Raw genomic sequence first — 21,327 nt, forward strand, 5'->3', positions numbered from 1 at the left:
TTGGTGCAACCACTATGGAAATCAGTATGGAGATTCCTCAGGAAACTTGAAATGGAGCCATCATTTGACCCAGTTATTACACTTGTTGGCATGTACCCAAAGGACTTAAAATCAGCATACTACAGTGATGCAGCCACATCAATGTTTATAGCAGCTCAACTAACAATAGCCAAGTTATGGAAACAACCTAGGTGTCCTTCAACAGATGAATGGATAAAGAAAATGTGGTATATATACAGAATGGAATATTACTCAGCCATAAAGAAGAATGAAATTATGGCCTTTGCCTATAAATGGATGGAACTAGAGAATATCATACTAAGTGAAATGAGCCAATTCCAAAAAAACCAAAGGCGGAATGTTCTCTCTGGTATGTGGATGCTAACCTAAAACAAGGGAGGTTTGATAGGGGAAAAATAGAAATCCACTGGATTAGACAAAGGGGAAGGAAGGGAAGAGGGTAGGGAGTGGAACAGAAAGGATAGTAAAATTAATCAGATTTCCTCCTGTTTCTTGGTTGGGACAGCAAGTGTGGTAAGCTAAATGTCCAATTTCTGAACACTTCCTGAGACACACCTTCACCAACATACCTACAGCATCTTGACCTTTCTATCTCCTATGGGCTTTCTGGTTTCTTTTTGGGGGGTAAGGGGATACTGAAGTTTGAACTCAGGGGCACTCGACCACTAAGCCACATGCCTAACCCTATTTTGTATTTTATTTAGAGACAGGGTCTCACTGAGTTGCTTAGGGCCTTGCTTTAGCTGAGGCTGGCTTTGAATTCATGATCCTACTGCCTCAGTCTCCCAAGCTACTGGGATTACTACCATGCCTGGAAGCCTTCCTGATTCCTGATGCAGTTTAAACTTTCTAGTCTCATCTTTTAGTTCTTCAATTCTAGGTTCTATTTATTTTTGACCTTCTCCTTTGTCTGGCTATGATCTTGCCTTCTGGCCTTGACTTTTTCTCTTATAATTCTACCCTATATTCAGATTCAAAAGCATTGGCCTCAGTCTTCCTCTGGGGGCTCTTTTGCTCTTTACTAGACACCATTCCAGTTACATAATGAAGGTTAAGTTTAGGTGAGCACAAATGTAGCAGGGATCTGTCAGGCTTTAAGCATTGGATGAGAATATCCATTAAGACCAACAAAATATGGTTTAAGGTTTAAGACAATCTGTAGTAGTAAGGCATGTTTTTATACTGTGAACAGTTTTAGGTGTACTTACTAAGAAACTTTAGTGGAATTTTTAAAGTAAAAATTAAGACTTTGCTGCCAGCCTGCTCTGCTCCCAAGCCTCTGCATAAGATTCCTAAGGGCAATGAGCAGAGCTATTTAATATTTTTGTCTTCAGTTAATAAATGCTGAATAAAGTAATGACAGAACTCCAAATAGATAGATATGCGCCACCATGAGAAAATATGGATGCACCATGTCGCCTTCCTTTCTCACTGGCTTTAAGATTTATGAAAGGATTAGAGGGTAGGTCAAGAAGAGTAAGAGAGATAGGCAGATGTTGATGTCATGGGAAGCAGTATCTTTCTGGGTTTTGAACTAGGTTAACTTACCAAAGAGGCTATGCATTGTAGTGACTGAGAGGGGGTGTCTCTGAAGTCTGCATGCAAGATTTGAGTTACACCTTTGCTTGTCTATTTTAGCTGTGTAACCTTGGAAAAATTACCAAGTTCCTTTCAAAGTTCCAGTTACCTAAAGTGTGATGATGACAATATTCTCGAGCTTGTAGACTATATTGATGAAATAAAAAGGTAAAACATAACACAGTGCCTGATACATAGTAAAAGCTGCATGAATATCAATTGTTTCTGTGTGCTACCATTTGCAGAAACATTAATAGTGATTTTATAAGACTTTACATTTAAGGTTCAAAATACCAGGTGTATTCCTCCATGTAAAAAAATAAAATAAAACATGATTTAATCATTTAGTAACTTTAGGTGGGGGGAAATGAACAGCCTTTATTGGTTGCAAAAGGAAGAGGGAAAATGACAGTTACTGCTCCTAAGTGATGTCTGAAAACTCAGTTGCCAGTCTCCAAAGAGCAGCCAATTTTTAAAGGCTTCTTCTAGACCTCGGCCAAGTCTGAGAGTGTTGAGTCAAAACAGTCTGTCAGGAATACAGGTGCACAGGTTACAAAGGTTTAAGACAATCTGTAGTAGTAAGGCAAGTTTTTATACTGTGAGCCATTTTAGGTGTACCTACTAAGTAACTTTAGTGGAATTTTTAAAGTAAGGTGAAAACATTGATTATGGTTCTGAACATTTAAACAGAACAGTTAAAAGTTCAAAGTCTAGTTAAACCTATATTCTGTCAGTTGCTGAGGGTATTAAGGCCAAGAATAGATAGCTTGTAACTAAGAGTGTATAACCTTCCTTAGGTATCTAAGAAAAACTCCTGACATTAGCCCTGCCACTCCTTCCAAGTTGTTCTTTTCCCAAACCTGTTCATCACACCAATGGCAAAACCATTCATCCAGTTAGTCATTCAGCCCCTAATGGTAAATACACATTTACTCTTCTTTTTCTCTCATATCCAATATTCAATGATAAATTCTTTCAGGTCTACAACTGAAGATATAACAGGAATCAATGTGTGGGCCCATGTTATTCATGGAGGATTGGTTCTAGGAATTTGATGGATGCCCAAATCCTTAGATGCTCAAGCCCCTTATTTAAAATGATTAACATTTGCATATTACTTATGCATATTCTCCTTCATACTTTAAATCATCTCTACAAAACTTGCAGTTCTTAATACAAATAGTTGTAGAATTGTATTGCTTAGGAAGTAGCACTGAAAAAAAGTGTACATATTAAAATAATTTTTCCCATATATTTTAGATGTATGATTGGTTGAATCTGAGGACAGAGAACCTGTTTTTACAGAGCCAACTGTCCTTCCCACTACTCAGGTCAAATTCATCATTATCTCTTGCTGAAAAATCTTCTCTATTTGGACTTCTGAAACCCAGCTTTATTCCTACAGTTCTGGTGCCTTGCTTTCTCTGTGATCTTATCTCTTACTCAGTTTACCTCTCCAAATGCATTCCAGTTTCACTGGCTCCTTTCACATTCTCAAATTGATACCTTCTGAGCCGCGCAAGATGATACTATAGGAGCCAAGAGGAAGGATCCACTTATACTGTTTAAGTACCTACCAAATGCAGTTTTTTCCACAAGGCAGCTTGCATTATCTTTTCCTACTCTCTGGAACATTATTCTCCCACATTCACATGAGGCACTCCTTTTCATCTTACCTAAAATTGCATCTATTCCTCATCACCTTAACTAAAATGCTACATTGACTTTTTTTCTTTAATCATAGCGCTTGCCATTATGTTTATTTATTCACTATTTCTTTTCCACTGTCCTGCAAGCTCCATGAGAGCAGGGACACTTTATTCCATTACTCTATCACTGATGCTCAGAAAATGTCCAGGATCTAAGTGCTCAAAGTATGCTTGTTGACTAATTCACGAGAGCCTTCGTATATGTCTTCTCATTAAGCTCCTGCTCAAATTATCCTCATTGCTGCTAAATCTTCTATAACAGCACAGCTTTCAATAATTCTTTGAATCATTGTGACATTATCTGTCATATTCACTTGGCACTAATTATATGACCCCTGCAAGTTAATTAACTAATTTTATTCCAAGACATGAAACACATGAAAATAGAGATGATGTTAATTACCCAGAGAAGACTGAACTATATATTTCATTGACACAAACTTCTTATTGATCCTCAATTATGAATACATCTAGAAGTATCTACTAAAAAACTAAAGTCCAGTTGCGTATGATAATATGGGGGAAACCTTTTCTATTCTGTGACGCTCTTCACGTCCTGTGATTGCAAAGGTTAACTTAAATTTACTACATAATAGTATAGCCAAGTAGACTAGGAGATGATGTATAGATCTGTTTGAAACCAGAACAGGCATTACAGTTAGTGTTTTTAAAAAAAAGATCTCACACTCAAAAAGCAAAGAAATGCAAAGTCTGTCTAGACAGATTGAGGATAAGTTTACAATGCCAAATACTGACTTAGTTGATTTTAAAAAATGCTTCAAAATGGTGGAAAGGAAGTGCATTTTATGAAAATCTAACAACTTTCCAGAATAAGACAGATGTTTTTTCATGCAAGTAAGGATGAGGATGAAAAGCAGGAAGCAAAAGGTAAGGGATAATAGATTGGAATTTTATATTTATTTATTTGTTTACAGCAAGATGATGGCATCTTTGGAATCTAGCTTGCTTCATTAAAGTTCCTGTAAAATATTTTTAAATAAAGATTTCAAAAATATATCTTTCTACGGAATCACAGGGAGGAGGATTACATTATAGAGGATCTCTCCCCAAACAAAAGGTTCTGTGGAATACAGAGATTATCTTTTCATAGGTAATAACTTGTTAGTATAATTTCTAAATTATACTAATTTTTAAATTAAGTCAAGATATTTGGAATATTACTATTTCCATATTGCAAAGCATCTGCAATTAAGCCCTCAGAAATCTCTTTTAAAGAGGGAAATCTCTTACTTCTTTTGCTCCCTACTCCAATTCAAATGGTAGGATTAAAGAAATTCAAGATTAAATTTACTAAGCGTGTGGAACTGACTACAAGTCACCAGAGATCACAATGCCCACACTGTCCAAGGCCTTCATTTCCCACTGTTGTGAGAAATAGTCTTTCCAGGCTCAAGGATGTAGCTTCCTACAAACACATGGTGATCCTCTTTTGGTAATTTATCTCTGTGGCTTGCCCATGTATTCATTCACTGTTTCTTATGTTTCATTCCTACATAATGTGGGCATCTGAGGATAACTACAAAAGTCCTAATCTGTCCATACATTTATCTTAAAAATTCAGAGAAGCTAGCAACTCCATTTAAGACTTGTCAAAATGTTTGTGGCACTGACAACAAACAATACATACAGTTGATTTCTAAAACAGCTCATCAGTTGTAAACTGTGCATTTAAGAATTTATTAAATCCAAGTGTTACTCAGCCAAACAAATATTGACATGATGTATCATCACAATATGCTCTCAATAACAGCTTTTACATTGCTAAAAGAGTTTTGCCAGAAAATCAGATATCTATGCCAAAACACTGGCTCTCTGCATTTGCTGCCAACCTTGGCCAGTGTTTTGCATCCAGTGACAAAATTACAGCACTTTTTATATAGGAAAGCAGAGAATAGGTCATAAACCTACTTTTCAAATATTCACAACTGTGGTATATAAATGAATATGCTTACTGAGAGGGAATCTGTAAGTGCCAATGTTTATGTAGTTACTATTAAAATTTCCAAGCACAGTGAGAGCATAGTAATGTTCAATAGCAATCTATGAAGCTCCTTCCAGATGTGCTCATTTTGAAACATTTAAATATAATTCTATGAAAAAATGATGTAAAATATGATTGTGTGTAGTTATCATCATATAAACCTTATAGTCAAGTCTTGAATACATTAACAATTGTCTCAGCTCCCTTAACAGTAAAGAAATAAACACGAGCATTTGATCAATCAAATGAGAGAATGCATGTGAAACGCCTGGGGTGACCTGTACTTAGTACATAAAGAAGCATCTGATATATATCTTCATGTCTATGACTCCTTTACCAGATAGTTTTTTTTTTTTTTTTTTGCTTTTGAAATGTATAAATCCCAAGAAGTCCAAGAAAAGGAAATATGTCTTAGTTATATTTTGCCTTCAGTAGTTAATATCCAGCATATTTTATAGCTAATATATTTTTAAAATGATAGAATACTTTGTACTTTTTTAACTCATTAGTTCATTTCTGTGAGAGTAAATTTCCACCTCAATAGAAATATGAATATACTAGTTGATTAAATATCTTGTCTAAAGAAGTTACTATGGACAAAATACAAATAATTTCAATTTCTAATATATTTGTCTTTCTTTTATGTAGTCTTTCAAAGTATTTGTTATGAGCAAGGCAATTCTGAAACCCAGTTTCAGTCATGATCTTAGACTTATATAAAATTTATAGTTTACAAATAATTCTATATTTAATAAGAGCTATAATAAAGGAATGTACAAAATACACTGGTTGCTTACATAGTTAAATTCCTAACTCTGCTTAGAAGAGGCGAAGACAGGCTCAATGGCTTTCAGACTTGAAAAATGAGTTCTGTATTTTCCAGGTACACATATGGGAAAGTAAAGGCACTGCATGCCAAGAACAGGCACAACAATGATACTGTGTATCATTGTTAACACTAAGATGAAACTAAGTATCATTTGCAGTTGAATGTAGTTGGAGCATAGAGAAGGAAACCAGGAAGGCAGTAGTAACAACTACAAAAGGCCTCATGTGTCATGGAAAGTATGCGTTTTTATTTAGCAGAACTTTTTAGTGGGAAGTACACAATCAGGTCAAAAAGCTCATTATAGCAACTGTGAAAGAAAAAATGGGAATAACAGTGGCTTTTTTAATAATATAAAAAGGGCTTTAACTGAACAATGGGTATGGCTTAGAATTAAGGTAACTGTTTGCTTTTATATAGTGAGAAAGGAATCATGATGAGTAAAACATATCTGGTATATAGACAGTTTTCAGGATGTGGATGTTAAGAGTGAGCCTTTTAAGAATATTTATTTCAATAATAGTCTAATTAAATGTCCCAGTTTAAATAATGTTTCATCCATCTCTAGCATTAACCAACAGAGGACAATTCCAGAATTTCTGTATTCTAGAGGGGCTTATGAACAACAACCTGGTGGGAAGAGTAGGTTATTAGGGAAGTAGTCTCACAGCTAAATCTGTGATACTTAAGATTAAAAAAACAAATGGTCTGATGGGACTGAGGAAAAGAGAGACAGTTCCTACTTCTACAAGGCCACCTATGGAGTACTATCAGTATTATCATTTTTAATTGTTTAGTTCATGTTTAGTTCATATTTAATGCCCTAGAATTTTATATTTATACAATCATACTGTTAAAAATTAATATAGTTCCTTATCATTACATGTGTATTTAGTACTGACATATAATTTTAAGACTTACATTTGTAATTTTTGTAACTCCTAATTCAACACAGCTCTAGTATATTACAAGAAATGAATACTATAAATTTCTCCCAGTATGTCAAAGTCAAAGTAAGGGTTCAAATTTCAAATCTCAACCTAACTAAGCCTCTTTATTCTTCTATAAAGTGAGGACAATGATTTAGCAGTTTGAAGACTGAGACAACGTAAATAAAATTATCCTTCAAACAATATAATCCATAGATAAACCATGTTTCCTGTGGTTTTACAAATGGCCCTGAGAACACTAATATCAGTTAATTTAGAGTCACTACATTAAAGTATATTAGTTCTTCCAATTTATTTCAAGTCCTTGGGTAAAAATGTGTGGTAGATAGTAAAAAGGTTGATTTTAATTCTAAAATCACCTGCACTGCAGAAATCACCAGAACTTTTTATAAGAGGTTCTTTTACACTATTCCAGATTTAATGACTTGAATTTAATGGGTGGTTTCCAGAAATCTGTATTTTTAATTCCCTACATGACTGATAATCACCCAGGTTTAGGACCTACTAGTACAGTTAATTACTATGACCCCTTTTTCAGAGTTTTAATTTTTTATGTTGTCAAATAAACTGACACTTGGAAATATACATTCTTATCCATGATTTATGGTATTTAATTATCTTTGCTTTTTATAATTACATTTTTAATAAACTGGCACAACCAGTGTGCTGATTAAGAATTCTAATAATAAAATAAGGATAGGCAATATAGTTTACAGTATAACAAAAGTATTTTCATAAGATATTAATTATGGACTATTAATTAAACTAAAATACAATACTTCAAAATATTTTGCACAAAGAGCTTACAGATCATAATTGTTTAGTAACAAAATATCTCACTCAATGAAAGGTTTTTGAGAACTGCAATCTAATTTTCAAAACTGAAGAACAAAAGTATTAAATAAATCACTTTATGGCACAGAACACAATAAACTTATCTAAGCAAACAACAGAAAGGTTTTTGTATTAGAAGCAAAATGGAAGAAATTTTAAATTAAGCCCCAAATTCAAGGAATAGTTATTCATAACTTTCTGGTTCACTTATGCTCAATTATAAGAAATAAGGGCTTTTAAGCTTCATATCACTGTTTTATTCTTTTTTTTTTTTCATATATAAAATATATATATGAAATTCCAAACATTAAGAGTATATTTTTTTAACTTGGCAAAAAAAAAAAAAAAAAAATTCGTACTTTGATAATTCAGAATCCTGGTGTTCATCAAATCTGTGAATAATATTTGGTAATTTTTTAAACTACCGATGTCACCCTTAAGAGGATTCAGTTGTATTTTCTTGTAATTTATTTCTTCCCCATCAAACCTAGGAACTATAACAGGGAAGACACTGAAACATGGTAAGATAAAAACTGGTCTTAGACTTTATTCATGAATAACTCACCAAGTATTTATCGAATGTCTACTACACTTTCAGCTCTAGAAAGAATCTGACATGACAAGCCCTGCCTCTAGGGAGTTTGTCATTCAAAATACAGCACGTCAAGAAATGATTCTGAATCACTAAAAGCCTTCATTTTATCTTTCAAGACATACCCAGATACTGATATCCTCTGTAAGATCAAGTATAATTTTTTATTATACTCTCTGAATTGTCATAAGGGGTACTTTGAAATCTGTATGCAGGCAAGGCCCCTGTCTAACTGCCTTCTGCTACTAGATTAAGTCAAATATTTTGTTTTCACTTTCAGTTTTCTCCAACATACCCTCCACAGCTTTGTCCAACCAGCTGGCTATTTCTGTGACACTTTACTTTCCTCTTCACTGGGTACTTGTTGCTTTCCTCCTTGCAAAAGCCTCGTCAACCAGTCTTTCTCATCTTTCTTTACTTGGTTTCTTATCCATTTGGTTGAAAAATATTAGCACTTTTTTAAAGTCAGGTCTTTAATTCATTGGAATTTTCAATTGGTATCTTTAAACTTTGTTGTATTCTTCATATTTTCTCTGCAACAACTCTCTTCTTCAAAGTATTTAGAAATATTATCCTCCAAAGGACAATGGTTTCTAAAAGATTTCTGTCTCAAACATTGTACTACACAAGACTGATACAGAAATGCATAATTCAGTAAAGGACATTTGTACTGTATTGTCAATTCCCACTATTACATATACTGGATTCTGCCAAGATGACTGTTAAAAGACTTATTTGTTATGGGATGTGACTTTATATACATAAAGGTTAGATCAAAAGTAAGATTTTTGGTCCTCTGGTACTAAATTAAATGTAATTTACATGACACATGAAGTCTAAAACTTACAAAACTAAATGATAAAGACAGTTAACCATCATCAGTCTATCATCATCACAAACTATACACTTAAAAATCAAACTATTTATGAGTCTGTAAGTCAGATGCTGTCTAGTAAACTTCCATCTATGACTCATTTCCTTTTACATTTTTAACTCAAATACAAATATGTAAGATTAAGTAAATTTTAATTTTCCAAAAGTTCTCCAGAAAGAATTATCAGAATCATCCAGGTAAAAAACACAGTTGGATAATCCATTTTCACAAATGAACTCCGTACTTGTGTTGTGAGGTAGCAATCAACAACTCTAAGACCTTCTGTGGTGGCAGTTCCCGCTACTCACAAGCATTCCCTCTGCACATGAAGATCATGAACAAAGAAGGGACCAGAAGAGTCCACTTTTCATTGTTTCACTGACTTCTCGTGTTTTCGTAGTATGCTAAATGCCTGATTTCAAATTTACAACAACAAAAAATACCAATATTTATTCTGAAAAGTAATTGTATGTTCCAAGTAGCAGATATTAACAAGTTCCAACACGATCTCTAGGAATAATTCGAAGTTCTGAACCGTGCTTTAGAAAAACATTTCCTACACAAACAAACAAAACATAAAGTTAGGTTTCTAAAAAATGACAAATTGACAAGTTATCTTAATAATCCAACGATTATTACATACAACAAACTGTGTATTAAAAAGTAAAGTAGGTGCAAAAGATCAAGTAACATCAGAATCCGATTCCAATGTTTTGTTTTTTTGTTTTGGTGGTACTGGGGTATTGAACCCAGAAGCATTCTACCAAGGTGCTATATCCCCAGTACTCCTGCTCACTTTTTTTTCAAATTTTGAGACAGGATTTTGCTAAATTGCTGAGGCAACTTGCCATCCTCCCGCCTCTCGGCCTCCCCAGTGTGTACCATCATATTTGGCTCAATTCCAAGCCTTTTAAGTTTTGTTCCTATTTTTCCCATAGCTTTACAACCAACAAATGTTTGCTTTAAAATTTTAAATAAGAACACTAGCCATGAAAATACTAACAACCAGCAAATAACAAGAATTAATTTCATCATGAATACTTGACTTAATACACAATAGAATACCTAAAGACAGAAAAAAAATTAAATTATCACAAGAGACAAAAGTTATATAAATTACAAAAATCTAGATACTCTGAATCTATTTTGGGTCAATTGTTCACTGAGATTTCTTCATGTCCAGTGAGATACACAATTTAATTTTGAAATGTAATATAATAAGCATAATATTAGAGTAAGTAGTAGCTAAAATTAACGTATACTACACAAAATTTCTAGAATAAGACAAAACCTTAATCTACTAAGTTTGAATACATGTATATAATAAAATGCCTCACAATTTTCAATAAAAGCCCTTTTCAATTAAAAAAATATATATACTTAAAACTGTTGATTTAATTAACAATTTATAATTTTATATCATTCCTTACTTTCTACATGGCTAAATTTCACTAGTGGTCTTTAAGGAAAAATTTTTTTTATTATAATATAAAAGTACCTTAGAATATAGTAATTAAAAAGTAACTACTATTTAAGAATGAGGTTATATTATATTAAATCATATGTAATTTCAGAACATTAAAATTAGATGGTTAACCTAAAAGAACATATTTCAGAAATAATAAGTTTGTTTTTTTTTTTTTTTAAAAAAAGCTTAAGACTACTTTTAATAAGGACTTTTACTTTGCATGTTGATTAGAACATCAATGTGTCACTCTGAATTATGTGTAACAGTTCAGAAGTTTGGAGTGTGGACTCAACCCTCTTACATGTAAATGACTATGTTCTTTAAAATAAAATAATAATAGCTAGGACCTACTGCATGCTAAGGATGCATAATGCAAACATTAAACACCTGCTCCCTCACAACCACCTTAAGAGGCCAAAATTATCATTTCCATGAGAGTACAATCTTACCTTCATACATTTTGTTATGTATTAGTTAAAAACTTTCCCTAAACAAGAGCTACAACCTATTGAAAATCTTTAATTAGAATGAATTAAATACTCATCATCAATAGACATATAATTCACTCCCACTTCATGATTTTCAAATAGATACTCACCAGCAGTCTGTGCAGGATTTATTCCTATTCCATCTAGAAAACAAGTTATAAAGTCATGTAAGTTATTTCTAAAGAACCAGAAGAGATTTACCAATATAGTGCTGCTGCATAAACCCCAGAACATGAGTGAGAATCTTCCAGGTAAGTTACCTGTTTAAATCTACTGTTATGTATTTATGTACATCGCTGTATTAAACAAAAATAGCTGTCAATGTGATGATTCTAATAAATTCTATGGAAGACACAGTTTTTTAATCCTGTTTTGCTACAAAGCATAAAAATGTCTGTCAATTCTTCTAAAAAGCTAAAGGCATCTTAGGTATGCCATTAATAATTTCCATTCTGGTTTGAGGTATGAAATCTTAAGGGTTGTAGGGTACACAAAGTCATTTAGTTCAAGTTCCAATTACAATTTGAAATTTTAAAAATATTTTCTTGAGTTATTCATTTGTGAACCTAAAACTTTCCAGAAAGTAGGAAAGCTTTCTTATAAACAGAAACACTTTAATTTAATAACATACAGCATATTTCATAGTAAGAAATTCTGACATACCTAAGTTACATCATGATACCATACTTTAAGCTCACCTCTCTTAGTATTCTAACTGGACATAAACCACTTGCTCACTCATTTATATTAGTCTGTGTACTTAAAAGACGATGAAACCCTCCATGCAAGCTTCACTCCCATTTTCTTATTCTACTATTTCATCATAAGAATAGTTCCATCATGCTAAACTTTTATCAGAATTCAAAGATATTCAAATTTTTAAAACTGTATCCCTAAATGGATAAAATACTACAAATTTGGAAGAGTTTTCTACCAGGAAAGGTAAAGCAAGGCATGGTAAAAGAACATGCTTGCTTAAGTTCCTGTATTTTAGAGCAGTTTCTGATACAATAATCCTGGCATAGTTTACCATTAACTTTATCATTTATATTAGTATTATTTGGGCTTTTTGGATATAAGTTATTGTTAATTAATTTGATTTCTTTTAAACAATATCTGTATCTCTGAGGTAATAGTTTTAAAGTAAATTCTTACCATTAGTAATAATTGCACTTGTTGCTGCAGGAACTTTAAACTAAAAGGGAAAAAGGAAATAAATTTAAAAAATGTGTAACTACCAAAGAAGAATAACAAGGATGGGATACATATCACCAATTCTAAAATCCCAAAATGTATGTGATTAATCTTTCAGAATAAGTGACATTAAAGCAAGCACAATTTGCTTTAATGAAGAGCCCTGTACTCTAAATAATGCATTTGACCGCATAAAGGAGACCAATAATTGTAAAACATTCCTTATTTATATACTATACAAAAGAAAACATTGTCAATCTATGGTCCAATCAAGGCCTATTCTTTTGGCTTAGACATGTTACCTTTATCACGCATAATTCTCCTACATAAGCAAAAAAATAAGTATAGTTGATGAAAATATTTCTACAATTTCTTCATAGAAATGGCAGGTTTCAAACAGATGCTCTCTTGTGTTTAATGGGAGTACCTCCAGAAGATTTTTAGATAACCACCAAGGGCCGTATTCCTTCCTCAAAATCTCCTTAAATGATTTGTTGATGTATATCTCAAAGGACTGTAATATTCCAATTATGTTGCTAGGAAATAACTATGAAGTTCAGTTAGGTACAGGTAATGTCAATTAGACAATTATGTGACTGCTACATGGGCAACTGCGATAGGAAGACACTCCTGACCTATTTCAGAGATGTTATAAAAAGATGTGCTTTTTGAATCAAAGGATAAGGCATGGAACTTATTGGTAGATAAGGGAGAGTCCATCTTGTAACGCTCTAGAGACCTGGAGCTGACAAAGTGTTCATGTCTTTATAGTTCATTCATTTTATCCAACAAATATTTATTAAGTATGTCTGTATGGACTAGTTTTATAGAATATTATCATTCAGTTTGGTGACCAATAAGTTTGAAAAACATTTATACTGAAGCAATACTCTTAATAAAGCTCTGATCAAATACCAAATTATTAAACAACTCAGATTTTCAAAGAATCCTACAAAGTTTTCAATTACTCTACTTACTCTTAAATCATGACTCAACTCTTAAATCATGTCCATTTTAACATACGTTGTGTATTTTCTTAAATCACATTTTGTAGTGGCTGAGTATTTTATAAACTTTAAAAGCCAAAAGCAACTATTAACACAGTTTGTCTTTTCTCCAAAATACAGAAGCAATGATTAAGGTGAAACCTGGGCTGGGTGTCACTAGTGACATCAAATACAGTAATTAGTCTTCTGATCTTACACTACTGTCATGTTTTCTCTTGGATACAATATTTAATGTTCTCAGTTTTGTTTTCTATTCCAGTTTAACAATTCTTTTAATTTAGGATGCTAAGAAGCTCTTCTGAAGTTTTGACAACTCAGTGAAGTTAATTCCGAGTCATGTAATAGGAAATTTTGTTATTGTTTATTAAAATAATTTTATTAGGGTCTTAAATCTGGACTATTGGCTTCTCTGTGAGAGCCCCCTCACCTCTGCCTGAAGTCATATTCTTTCAAAACATGTAATACTCACAATTCATAATTATATGCTACATCAAAACTTTAATTAACATATATGGTTGAGTGAATGTTGTTAGTTTATTTTCTACTATATGTCCCTTGGGATTTTCTTCTACTTTCCTGAGAAAACCAAGGTTATAACAATGTATTAAAATTATACAAGATACACCATAAAATAACTAAAAAATATATTATAATAATAATGATTTATTATAACTTTTACAGATCTGCTTCTTAAATCAGAAACCTACTATGCCCAAGACAGGGAATATTTCTTGTAAATTATGCATGCAGCAAAGCAATAACAACATCCTGTATTCATATCTGTGTCTCATCTTATTTTACCTATTCTTTTTGCATAAAGAATAAATCAAAATTGACTATAAAACTTTGTAATTTAATTCTAAGTAAGGAACAAATGATGCTAGTGAACTAACATTAGTTTAGGAGCTAAGAGCAGTAACTAGTTGGCTGACTTCCCAATAACCACACAAATACAGGGAAGGGTTATAAGTTAATCATGTTTCTTATTTATTTAGTTATTAACATCATTTTTATATGACTATACTTTCCTAAGACCAAAACATTTGGTTTTGGGTTACTCTGAACCTATCTAACACTTTTAATTCCCCATAAAATTTTGGTAAAAGGTATTATATCTTTATACAAAATTACTTAATCAGATAGGAAAGACAAGCATTCACTACTAATTTTACAAATTGATAAAGAAAGAGTGCTAGGAATGTAGTTTAGTGGTGAAGAGCCTCCCTCACATGGGTGAGGCCCTGAGTTTGATCTATAGCAAAGAAGGTGGGAGGAGGAACCAACACACACACACCCCCAGCAAAGTGGAGAAGAAAGGAACTGAAGGATTTATTATAGCATACAGCTACTTAATGACTTAACTAAAATAAGAGATCTAAAGTCTCCCAAGTTACATTTCAGTGCCATTTCTACTTTTCCATGAGTCATATCCAAAGATTTAATTATACATGTTTCTGATAATGGATGAAAATTTTTTTTATTTCTCAACAGCTAAAAACTTCACCTTTTAAAACTAGACACTTTTCAAAACAATTTTACTCACAATCTACAAGGTCAGGCATAAGATTTGGAAAATATGATAAAAATGTTTTTTAAAAATATATAATTCCAGAATCAAAACAAGTAAAAATTAGTGTTCAAAATTTAGAGTGATATAAAGTTGTTTTTTTTTTTTTTTTCAAAGTTTATATATGTTCACTACCTTCAATTTCAAGGAAAATTCTCCTTACAGTTTTTAACAGTTGCATAAAACTGGTGTGACAATTTGTTCAACTCATTTTTTTTGGTCTAAAAGTAAGCCTTAACTTTCACCGTTACCATAAACATAACAATGAACCCATAGGGAAATGCCAAGTCACAATACATACAAACTCAAAAATTTTTGAAAGCCATTGCCAAAGTGTTATTACATAAAGATAATTCCAATTTCCATACTTACTTCTTCTGCTGCAAATTTTAAGACTGCTGTAAAAGGTGTACTCTCAGGAACACTAAGTCTGGAAGAAGAATTAAAGAATGTTAAAAACTTGGATTTATTTCAAGAACCTTTTTTCTTATTTCTTCCATTGTAAGTGATCTAGACAAAGCTGTCTTTTGAGTTTCAGAATTATTTGTTTTGATTACAGTACTATTTTCATTGACTCTAAAATTTTAAAAAAAGGAAGCAAATAGCCTTATGTTAGAGTCTGTAAACAAGTCAAAATAACACCTGGCATTTTGCCAGGGGAATGTTAGAGTTCGTAAACAAGTCTGGATGGTGCCTGGCAAAATGCCAGAGGGAGTGGTTTGAGAAGTAACAAAAGCGAGCCATTAAGTGTGGAGATTCCTTATTGGTTGACTGATGTATCTAGTTTATGCTAATTAGATAAGCTGTGTGGAATGTATAAATACTGCTCCTGTCCTGCAATAAACGGCTTCCACTCCTGCTGTATCAACGTACACAAGTTATTCGTCACCCCCCGGTTATTTTGCAGCCAGCCGGCCTTCTACAGATGGTGGCCCGTTACGGGGAGCCCCGGGACACTCGGGGGTAAGTGACGAAAAAAGCTGCCCGTCCATAGATAGGACGGGAGCAAATCTGCTCGTCCCTAGGCAGATAGGGCGAGAGGAAAAATGACCATTTCGAGAAAATGGAAAAGATTGATACAGTATGTTTGTGTCTTGTTTTGTCTCAGTGTATTGTATTGTCTTTATGATGAAAATATGGAAGGGGTGAGAAGTAAATTACTAAGGGAAGAAGGCACCCCAGTGGAACCAAGAATAGTTAGGGCATGTGTTGATAAGAGCCCAGGAACTCTAGTCAGAAAGAAAAAGAAAGTTCAGAAGAAGAAGGATTATCAGGAAAAAAGTTGCAGCAAAAGGCTATTACTAAATACTTTTCGTTACCGGAGGGTACGTGAAGCGGAGAGGCGGCTGCCGAGTGTGCAAGCTGGTCACAGCGCAGCAAGGATTTTCCAAGAGGCGGCGGCGACTGGCCCTTCCCCGCCTCCTGCCCGGGGAGCTGGCTCTTCCACTGCCGTGAGCCCAAATCTAGACCTGACCTGGAGGCACAGTCTCGCAGGCTCTTGCTCCCTGTGCCCAGTAGCAGTTTGAGTCTGGGACACTCCCCAGGGCCATCTGGGGCTGCCCAGGATGCCACAGCTGGCAGAAGACGCTACCAGCGTCCCTGATGTTTGGTCATTTTCAATGCCAATAACTAAACTACAATGGTTCTCCCACACCTGGAAGCTGATAAGTAATGAGCACTATTAATGCTTATTTCAAATGTAAAAAACCTTGAGATAATGTACTAAATTGTTCAGAAGGTTGTTTTCTTAGTAGAATGCTACAGGATTTTCTTTAGCCATCCAGAGTTCCTGCCTTCGTCCCAGTGCCAGTAAAGACCAAGGTGGAAGAATTTCCAGTGTTGCTGAAAACCGGATGAAACTTGGGCTGAGAAATGGACGAGACTTCGGAGCTGTTGCTGTTTCTGCTACTACAGCTTAGGCTAGCTGCCTGCAGAACTTACCTGAACTGTGATTTAAGCTAGCTGTCTGCAGAACTTACTTGGACTATGATTTAAGCTAGCTGCCTGCAGGACTTACCTGGACTGTGATTTAAGCTAGCTGCCTGCAGAACTTACCTGGACTGTGAGTTAATCTATTGAGACACTGCTTTACCTGGACTGAGACAACAAACTATAATCTACAACAAATTGTAACTCGGTATCTTTGCTAACAGTGTCATTGCTGGTATAATTTTTCCAAGGGCTTCTTGCATGGAGCCATCAAGGGGCTTGGTATTGTGGCATTTTGTATCCTCCCTTTCTGTTTGTAGCAGGTTATTTATGGTGTTTCTGTAAAAACCACTATGGTCGTTATTTAAATTAAACAAAAGGGGGAAATGTTAGAGTCTGTAAACAAGTCAAAATAACACCTGGCATTTTGCCAGGGGAATGTTAGAGTTCGTAAACAAGTCTGGATGGTGCCTGGCAAAATGCCAGAGGGAGTGGTTTGAGAAGTAACAAAAGCGAGCCATTAAGTGTGGAGATTCCTTATTGGTTGACTGATGTATCTAGTTTATGCTAATTAGATAAGCTGTGTGGAATGTATAAATACTGCTCCTGTCCTGCAATAAACGGCTTCCACTCCTGCTGTATCAACGTACACAAGTTATTCGTCACCCCCCGGTTATTTTGCTGCAGCCGGACTGCGGCAGCCTTAGAACAATTACCCACTTGAAAACTTTTAAAACTTTAAAATTGAAAGCTAATGTCCACAGATGTAGATTTATGTATTTTACCTTTTTTGATACAATTAAGTTTAATATATCAGCTAATTCTTTCTAGAGACAGATTTCAAGAAGTTTAAATCTCTTCTTGTTCCTCAGTCCACTTTATTGCCTTTCATCTAAACATTATTTTACCCAATGTGGCAATGTGTTTTATTTTCCAAGTTGGCGGCTTTTCATAGGGGTAGATATGTTTTGACTGTAAATGCACAGAGGACACTATGGTTTTATAGGTATGTAGTAAATTTACAGAGGAGGGGATGGTAAAAATGAGAGAACTCCCCCTCTATTATCTTGATAGCAAAGGGAAAAGGAGTTGTGGAAAGTTTTGAAATTTTTATATAATCCTTTCTGACAATAAGAGAAAAGTGAGCACACTTGAGGAATACAGGAGAGTGCTCATTATTAATTTTATATAAAACACATCAGCTTAATTATGTATTTTTCCAGGAATATTCAGTCACAAATAGAAAATGAAAATGGTTAAGAGTTGGTGTCTCCCGAAGCAAAATATGTCAGGAAGAGAAAGGGGGACATCAGAATTGAGGGCATTTGCAAGGGAATGATTTTTAAAATGGACCACAAACTATAAGCTGGATAAGGAAAAAATAAGTGGGATATGGCACTGGGGAGTGGGGAGTGATAGAATAAAAAGCCACTGTCATCAGTGGATTACAAAAAGACTTGTATAAGACATATTAGAGTAAATCAGCTGGAAGGAGAGAATGTAGTAACCTGTAAGACAGTGCCTGAAATTAATATTTTACGTTATTAACTTTCAACACAGGAAGTGTGTGGCTTGAGGCTCAATTACTTTGTGATATCCTGTTGAGTCATATACACAACAAAATAAAAAAAAAAAAAAAAAAAAAAAACTTGACAACAAGCGGTCAAGTAACTTCAGAGTCTGCGCTGGGAAGTCTTCCCTAACTTCCTCTAACAGCTGCCAAAATGGCTCTAGGACTTTGCAATCACCAGGAGTGAGGGGCTGTTCAAGAGGACCAGAGCCTTGTTCAAATGCCCTCCCGCTCCCTCGTTCACCAAAGGAATTCCAAAGGGGATCCGGATAAACTAGAGTCACGCAGCCCTACCCCCGTGCGAGGGCCCAGCTGTCACTCAGGGGAACATGCGGGGACCTCTCCTTTAGGGTTCGGGCGGGAAGAATTCCTGGAACGGCACGGACTGGGCAAAGGGAGGGAAGGGAAGCAAGCTGCGCGGGGTGGGAATCCTTGGAAAAGTTGGACCGCGTCCAGCCCAGCACCGGCTCGCCCAGACCACAGGCCCTCGCCCCAGCACAGCTACTCACACTTTATACGGCAACCGTGGGTCCGACGTCAGCGTAATCTTAAAGGAAACCTTCGACCTGAGAAAGAGCGAGGGAGAGAATTAGGATCCGGTAGGGGATCAGGGACTGGGGCGGCTAGAAAGCAAAGACTTACATGGTGGAGTAGGTCTGGGCGGACACCCCACGCCAATTTGGCGAAGTAGCTCCAAGCCCTCACCAGTGAGGAAACGTCTGGGCCCCTCCCGACTCAGCTCCACGTCTCCCTCCGCAAACTGGGGACCTCCAAAGCTGCTGCTGTCCAAAGAATTGCCTGAAAACTGGTTTCAGATTCTCAAGGTAGACGAGGCCCCAAAGTCACTAATACCACGGATTTTAGACTTCTGTCCTTGAAAACATAGCAGTAGTTACATACAAATACTGTTTTTCTAAGTTCAGTTAATTTATGTTACATTTTTAGTAAGGCACAATACGTCTGAGCATAGAGAGTAGGACCCTAGGCTCCACTGGGAGGTTGGGTCGGAAGTAAGGGAATCCACTAGACCCAAGAGGTGCGAGTGGGTCAGGGGCGGGACTCGGGGGGCAGGGGCGGTGGTGGGCGGGGCCTTTCCCAAAGTTGCTAGGCAACCTGCACACCGGAAAGCTCCAAAGATGCTCAAGAAACTGGACTCTTAACCTTACTTTGTCAAACATTTTCTTTTGCCTTTCCAGTATCCCAATCCTACTGTACGTTTTTTATTCCTCTTATTTTACTTTCCAATACTGAGTTCTATTAAATTTCAACAAATAAGACTGTTATCAAGGACAAATAGTATATGTGAAGTCTCATGCTCAGGTGTTTAAGAAAGAAAAGATCCCAGTATTTGAGCGATTTTGACTCCAGCTGAAAAGATTGAATAGAAGATGTTAGTAGTTCATTAATAAAAATAAACCTGGAGTTCTAGATTGCCAATCATCAGCTGCATTTCTTCAGTTTAACGATGAACTTTGAATCCTTTCTGGGTGCCAGTCACTAAGCTAAACTCTGGGGGATCTCAAAACCAGTAAGACAGGTAGGTGCCAGCCCACTAGTTAACAGTTGGTAATGCTTGTATAATGAGGCAAGAGGGCTGTCCTCTATACTTCATACAAATGTAAACCTCTCTATAAAATAAGCATTACTTTCAAAATAATTGTAATTAGCTTTTTAAGAAATATTGCAATGAATAAACAAAACAGAAAAAAGGTAGGCACTAAATTAATGGAGAGATGTAGTTATCTTTAGAATATGAGTTAGGGGGCTGGAGTTGTGGCTCAGTGGTAGATCCCTTGCCTAGAATATGAGTTAGATGTTAAGGTGAGATGTCTAAGAGACTAGCAGGCAAGAAAATATAGTGGGGGTGCTGAAGACCAGTTTCATCTTTGCCAAATTTTTAGCTGATATTCTGTAGTGAGATCTTCCAAAGGAGAGTTCTGATTTTGACCAAAATTTGCAGGAACATTATCTTCACTTTCAAAATTGTAGGTCTTGCCATATACAGAGATGGAAGCAAATATTGATAGATTTGGGGGACAATAGTTATACCTTTCATAAATAAAACTACAAAATTTGTGGGCATGACTATGATGTTTGAGAATGGCAGTAAAGATAAACCTACTGATAACATCAGCTAGCCAAATAACAATGGAAAGATTAGTATACATATCTAGTCTTTATTTTTAATAAATATTACATGTTTTAAGTAAAACAATACATTCAGTTATTCATAGGTTGGTTTCTGCTCCTGTATAAAATGTGACAAATACTAAAGAGAAAAATATACTTTTATTAGTGAATTTCTATTGTATTATATAAAGTAGTAAAGTCATATCCAAGGAGGTTAACTTAAGTACTCAAATTCATATTCCTCTTTGGAGTATATATGTCAAAATAACAAAAGAAATATAAAGTACACAGCTTGACAAGCTTTCACATAGTGAACAAACAATATTATATTCTCAAAACATATCGAAAAGTATCTATTTCAAAATATTTAGAATTCTTTCTCATCTCAGTTCTCTAGCTCTATCCTCTTACATGTGTGTTCTCAGAGTCAGCATAATTTCTAGAGCCTTCTGATTTTTTTCATAAGAAAGGAAATTATAAATGGATTTTTATAAATGGATTCATTCATAATTTTTTAGTTTTTAAAATGTTCCTAAGGCATTTTCAGTTTTCAAATTTTATAGCAAAACAAGGACTTTCTAATTTACT

General features: G+C 34.8%; 1 protein-coding gene across 1 annotated transcript; it reads right to left on the minus strand.

Moving 5' to 3' along the window:
- Nucleotides 1-6,364: 6,364 nt before the first annotated feature.
- Nucleotides 6,365-19,353, minus strand: Ufm1 (ubiquitin fold modifier 1). The gene is made up of 6 exons (XM_027928879.3): nt 19,252-19,353; nt 19,119-19,175; nt 15,483-15,540; nt 12,498-12,537; nt 11,453-11,485; nt 6,365-9,942 (listed from the first exon to the last, which is right to left on the minus strand). Coding segments are annotated over exons 1-6 (258 nt in total). The 5' UTR covers nt 19,254-19,353; the 3' UTR covers nt 6,365-9,874.
- Nucleotides 19,354-21,327: the final 1,974 nt, after the last annotated feature.

Source organism: Marmota flaviventris, chromosome 4 (genome assembly GCF_047511675.1).
Source record: "Marmota flaviventris isolate mMarFla1 chromosome 4, mMarFla1.hap1, whole genome shotgun sequence".
NCBI lineage: Eukaryota > Metazoa > Chordata > Mammalia > Rodentia > Sciuridae > Marmota > Marmota flaviventris.

Coding starts and splice junctions, on each gene's coding strand:
- Ufm1 (XM_027928879.3), bottom strand. Junction 12,538..15,482: donor TAAAATTTGCAGCAGAAGAA/GTAAGTATGGAA, acceptor TTTCCCTTTTAG/TTTAAAGTTCCTGCAGCAAC. Junction 9,943..11,452: donor AAATCCTGCACAGACTGCTG/GTGAGTATCTAT, acceptor TTGTTTGTGTAG/GAAATGTTTTTCTAAAGCAC.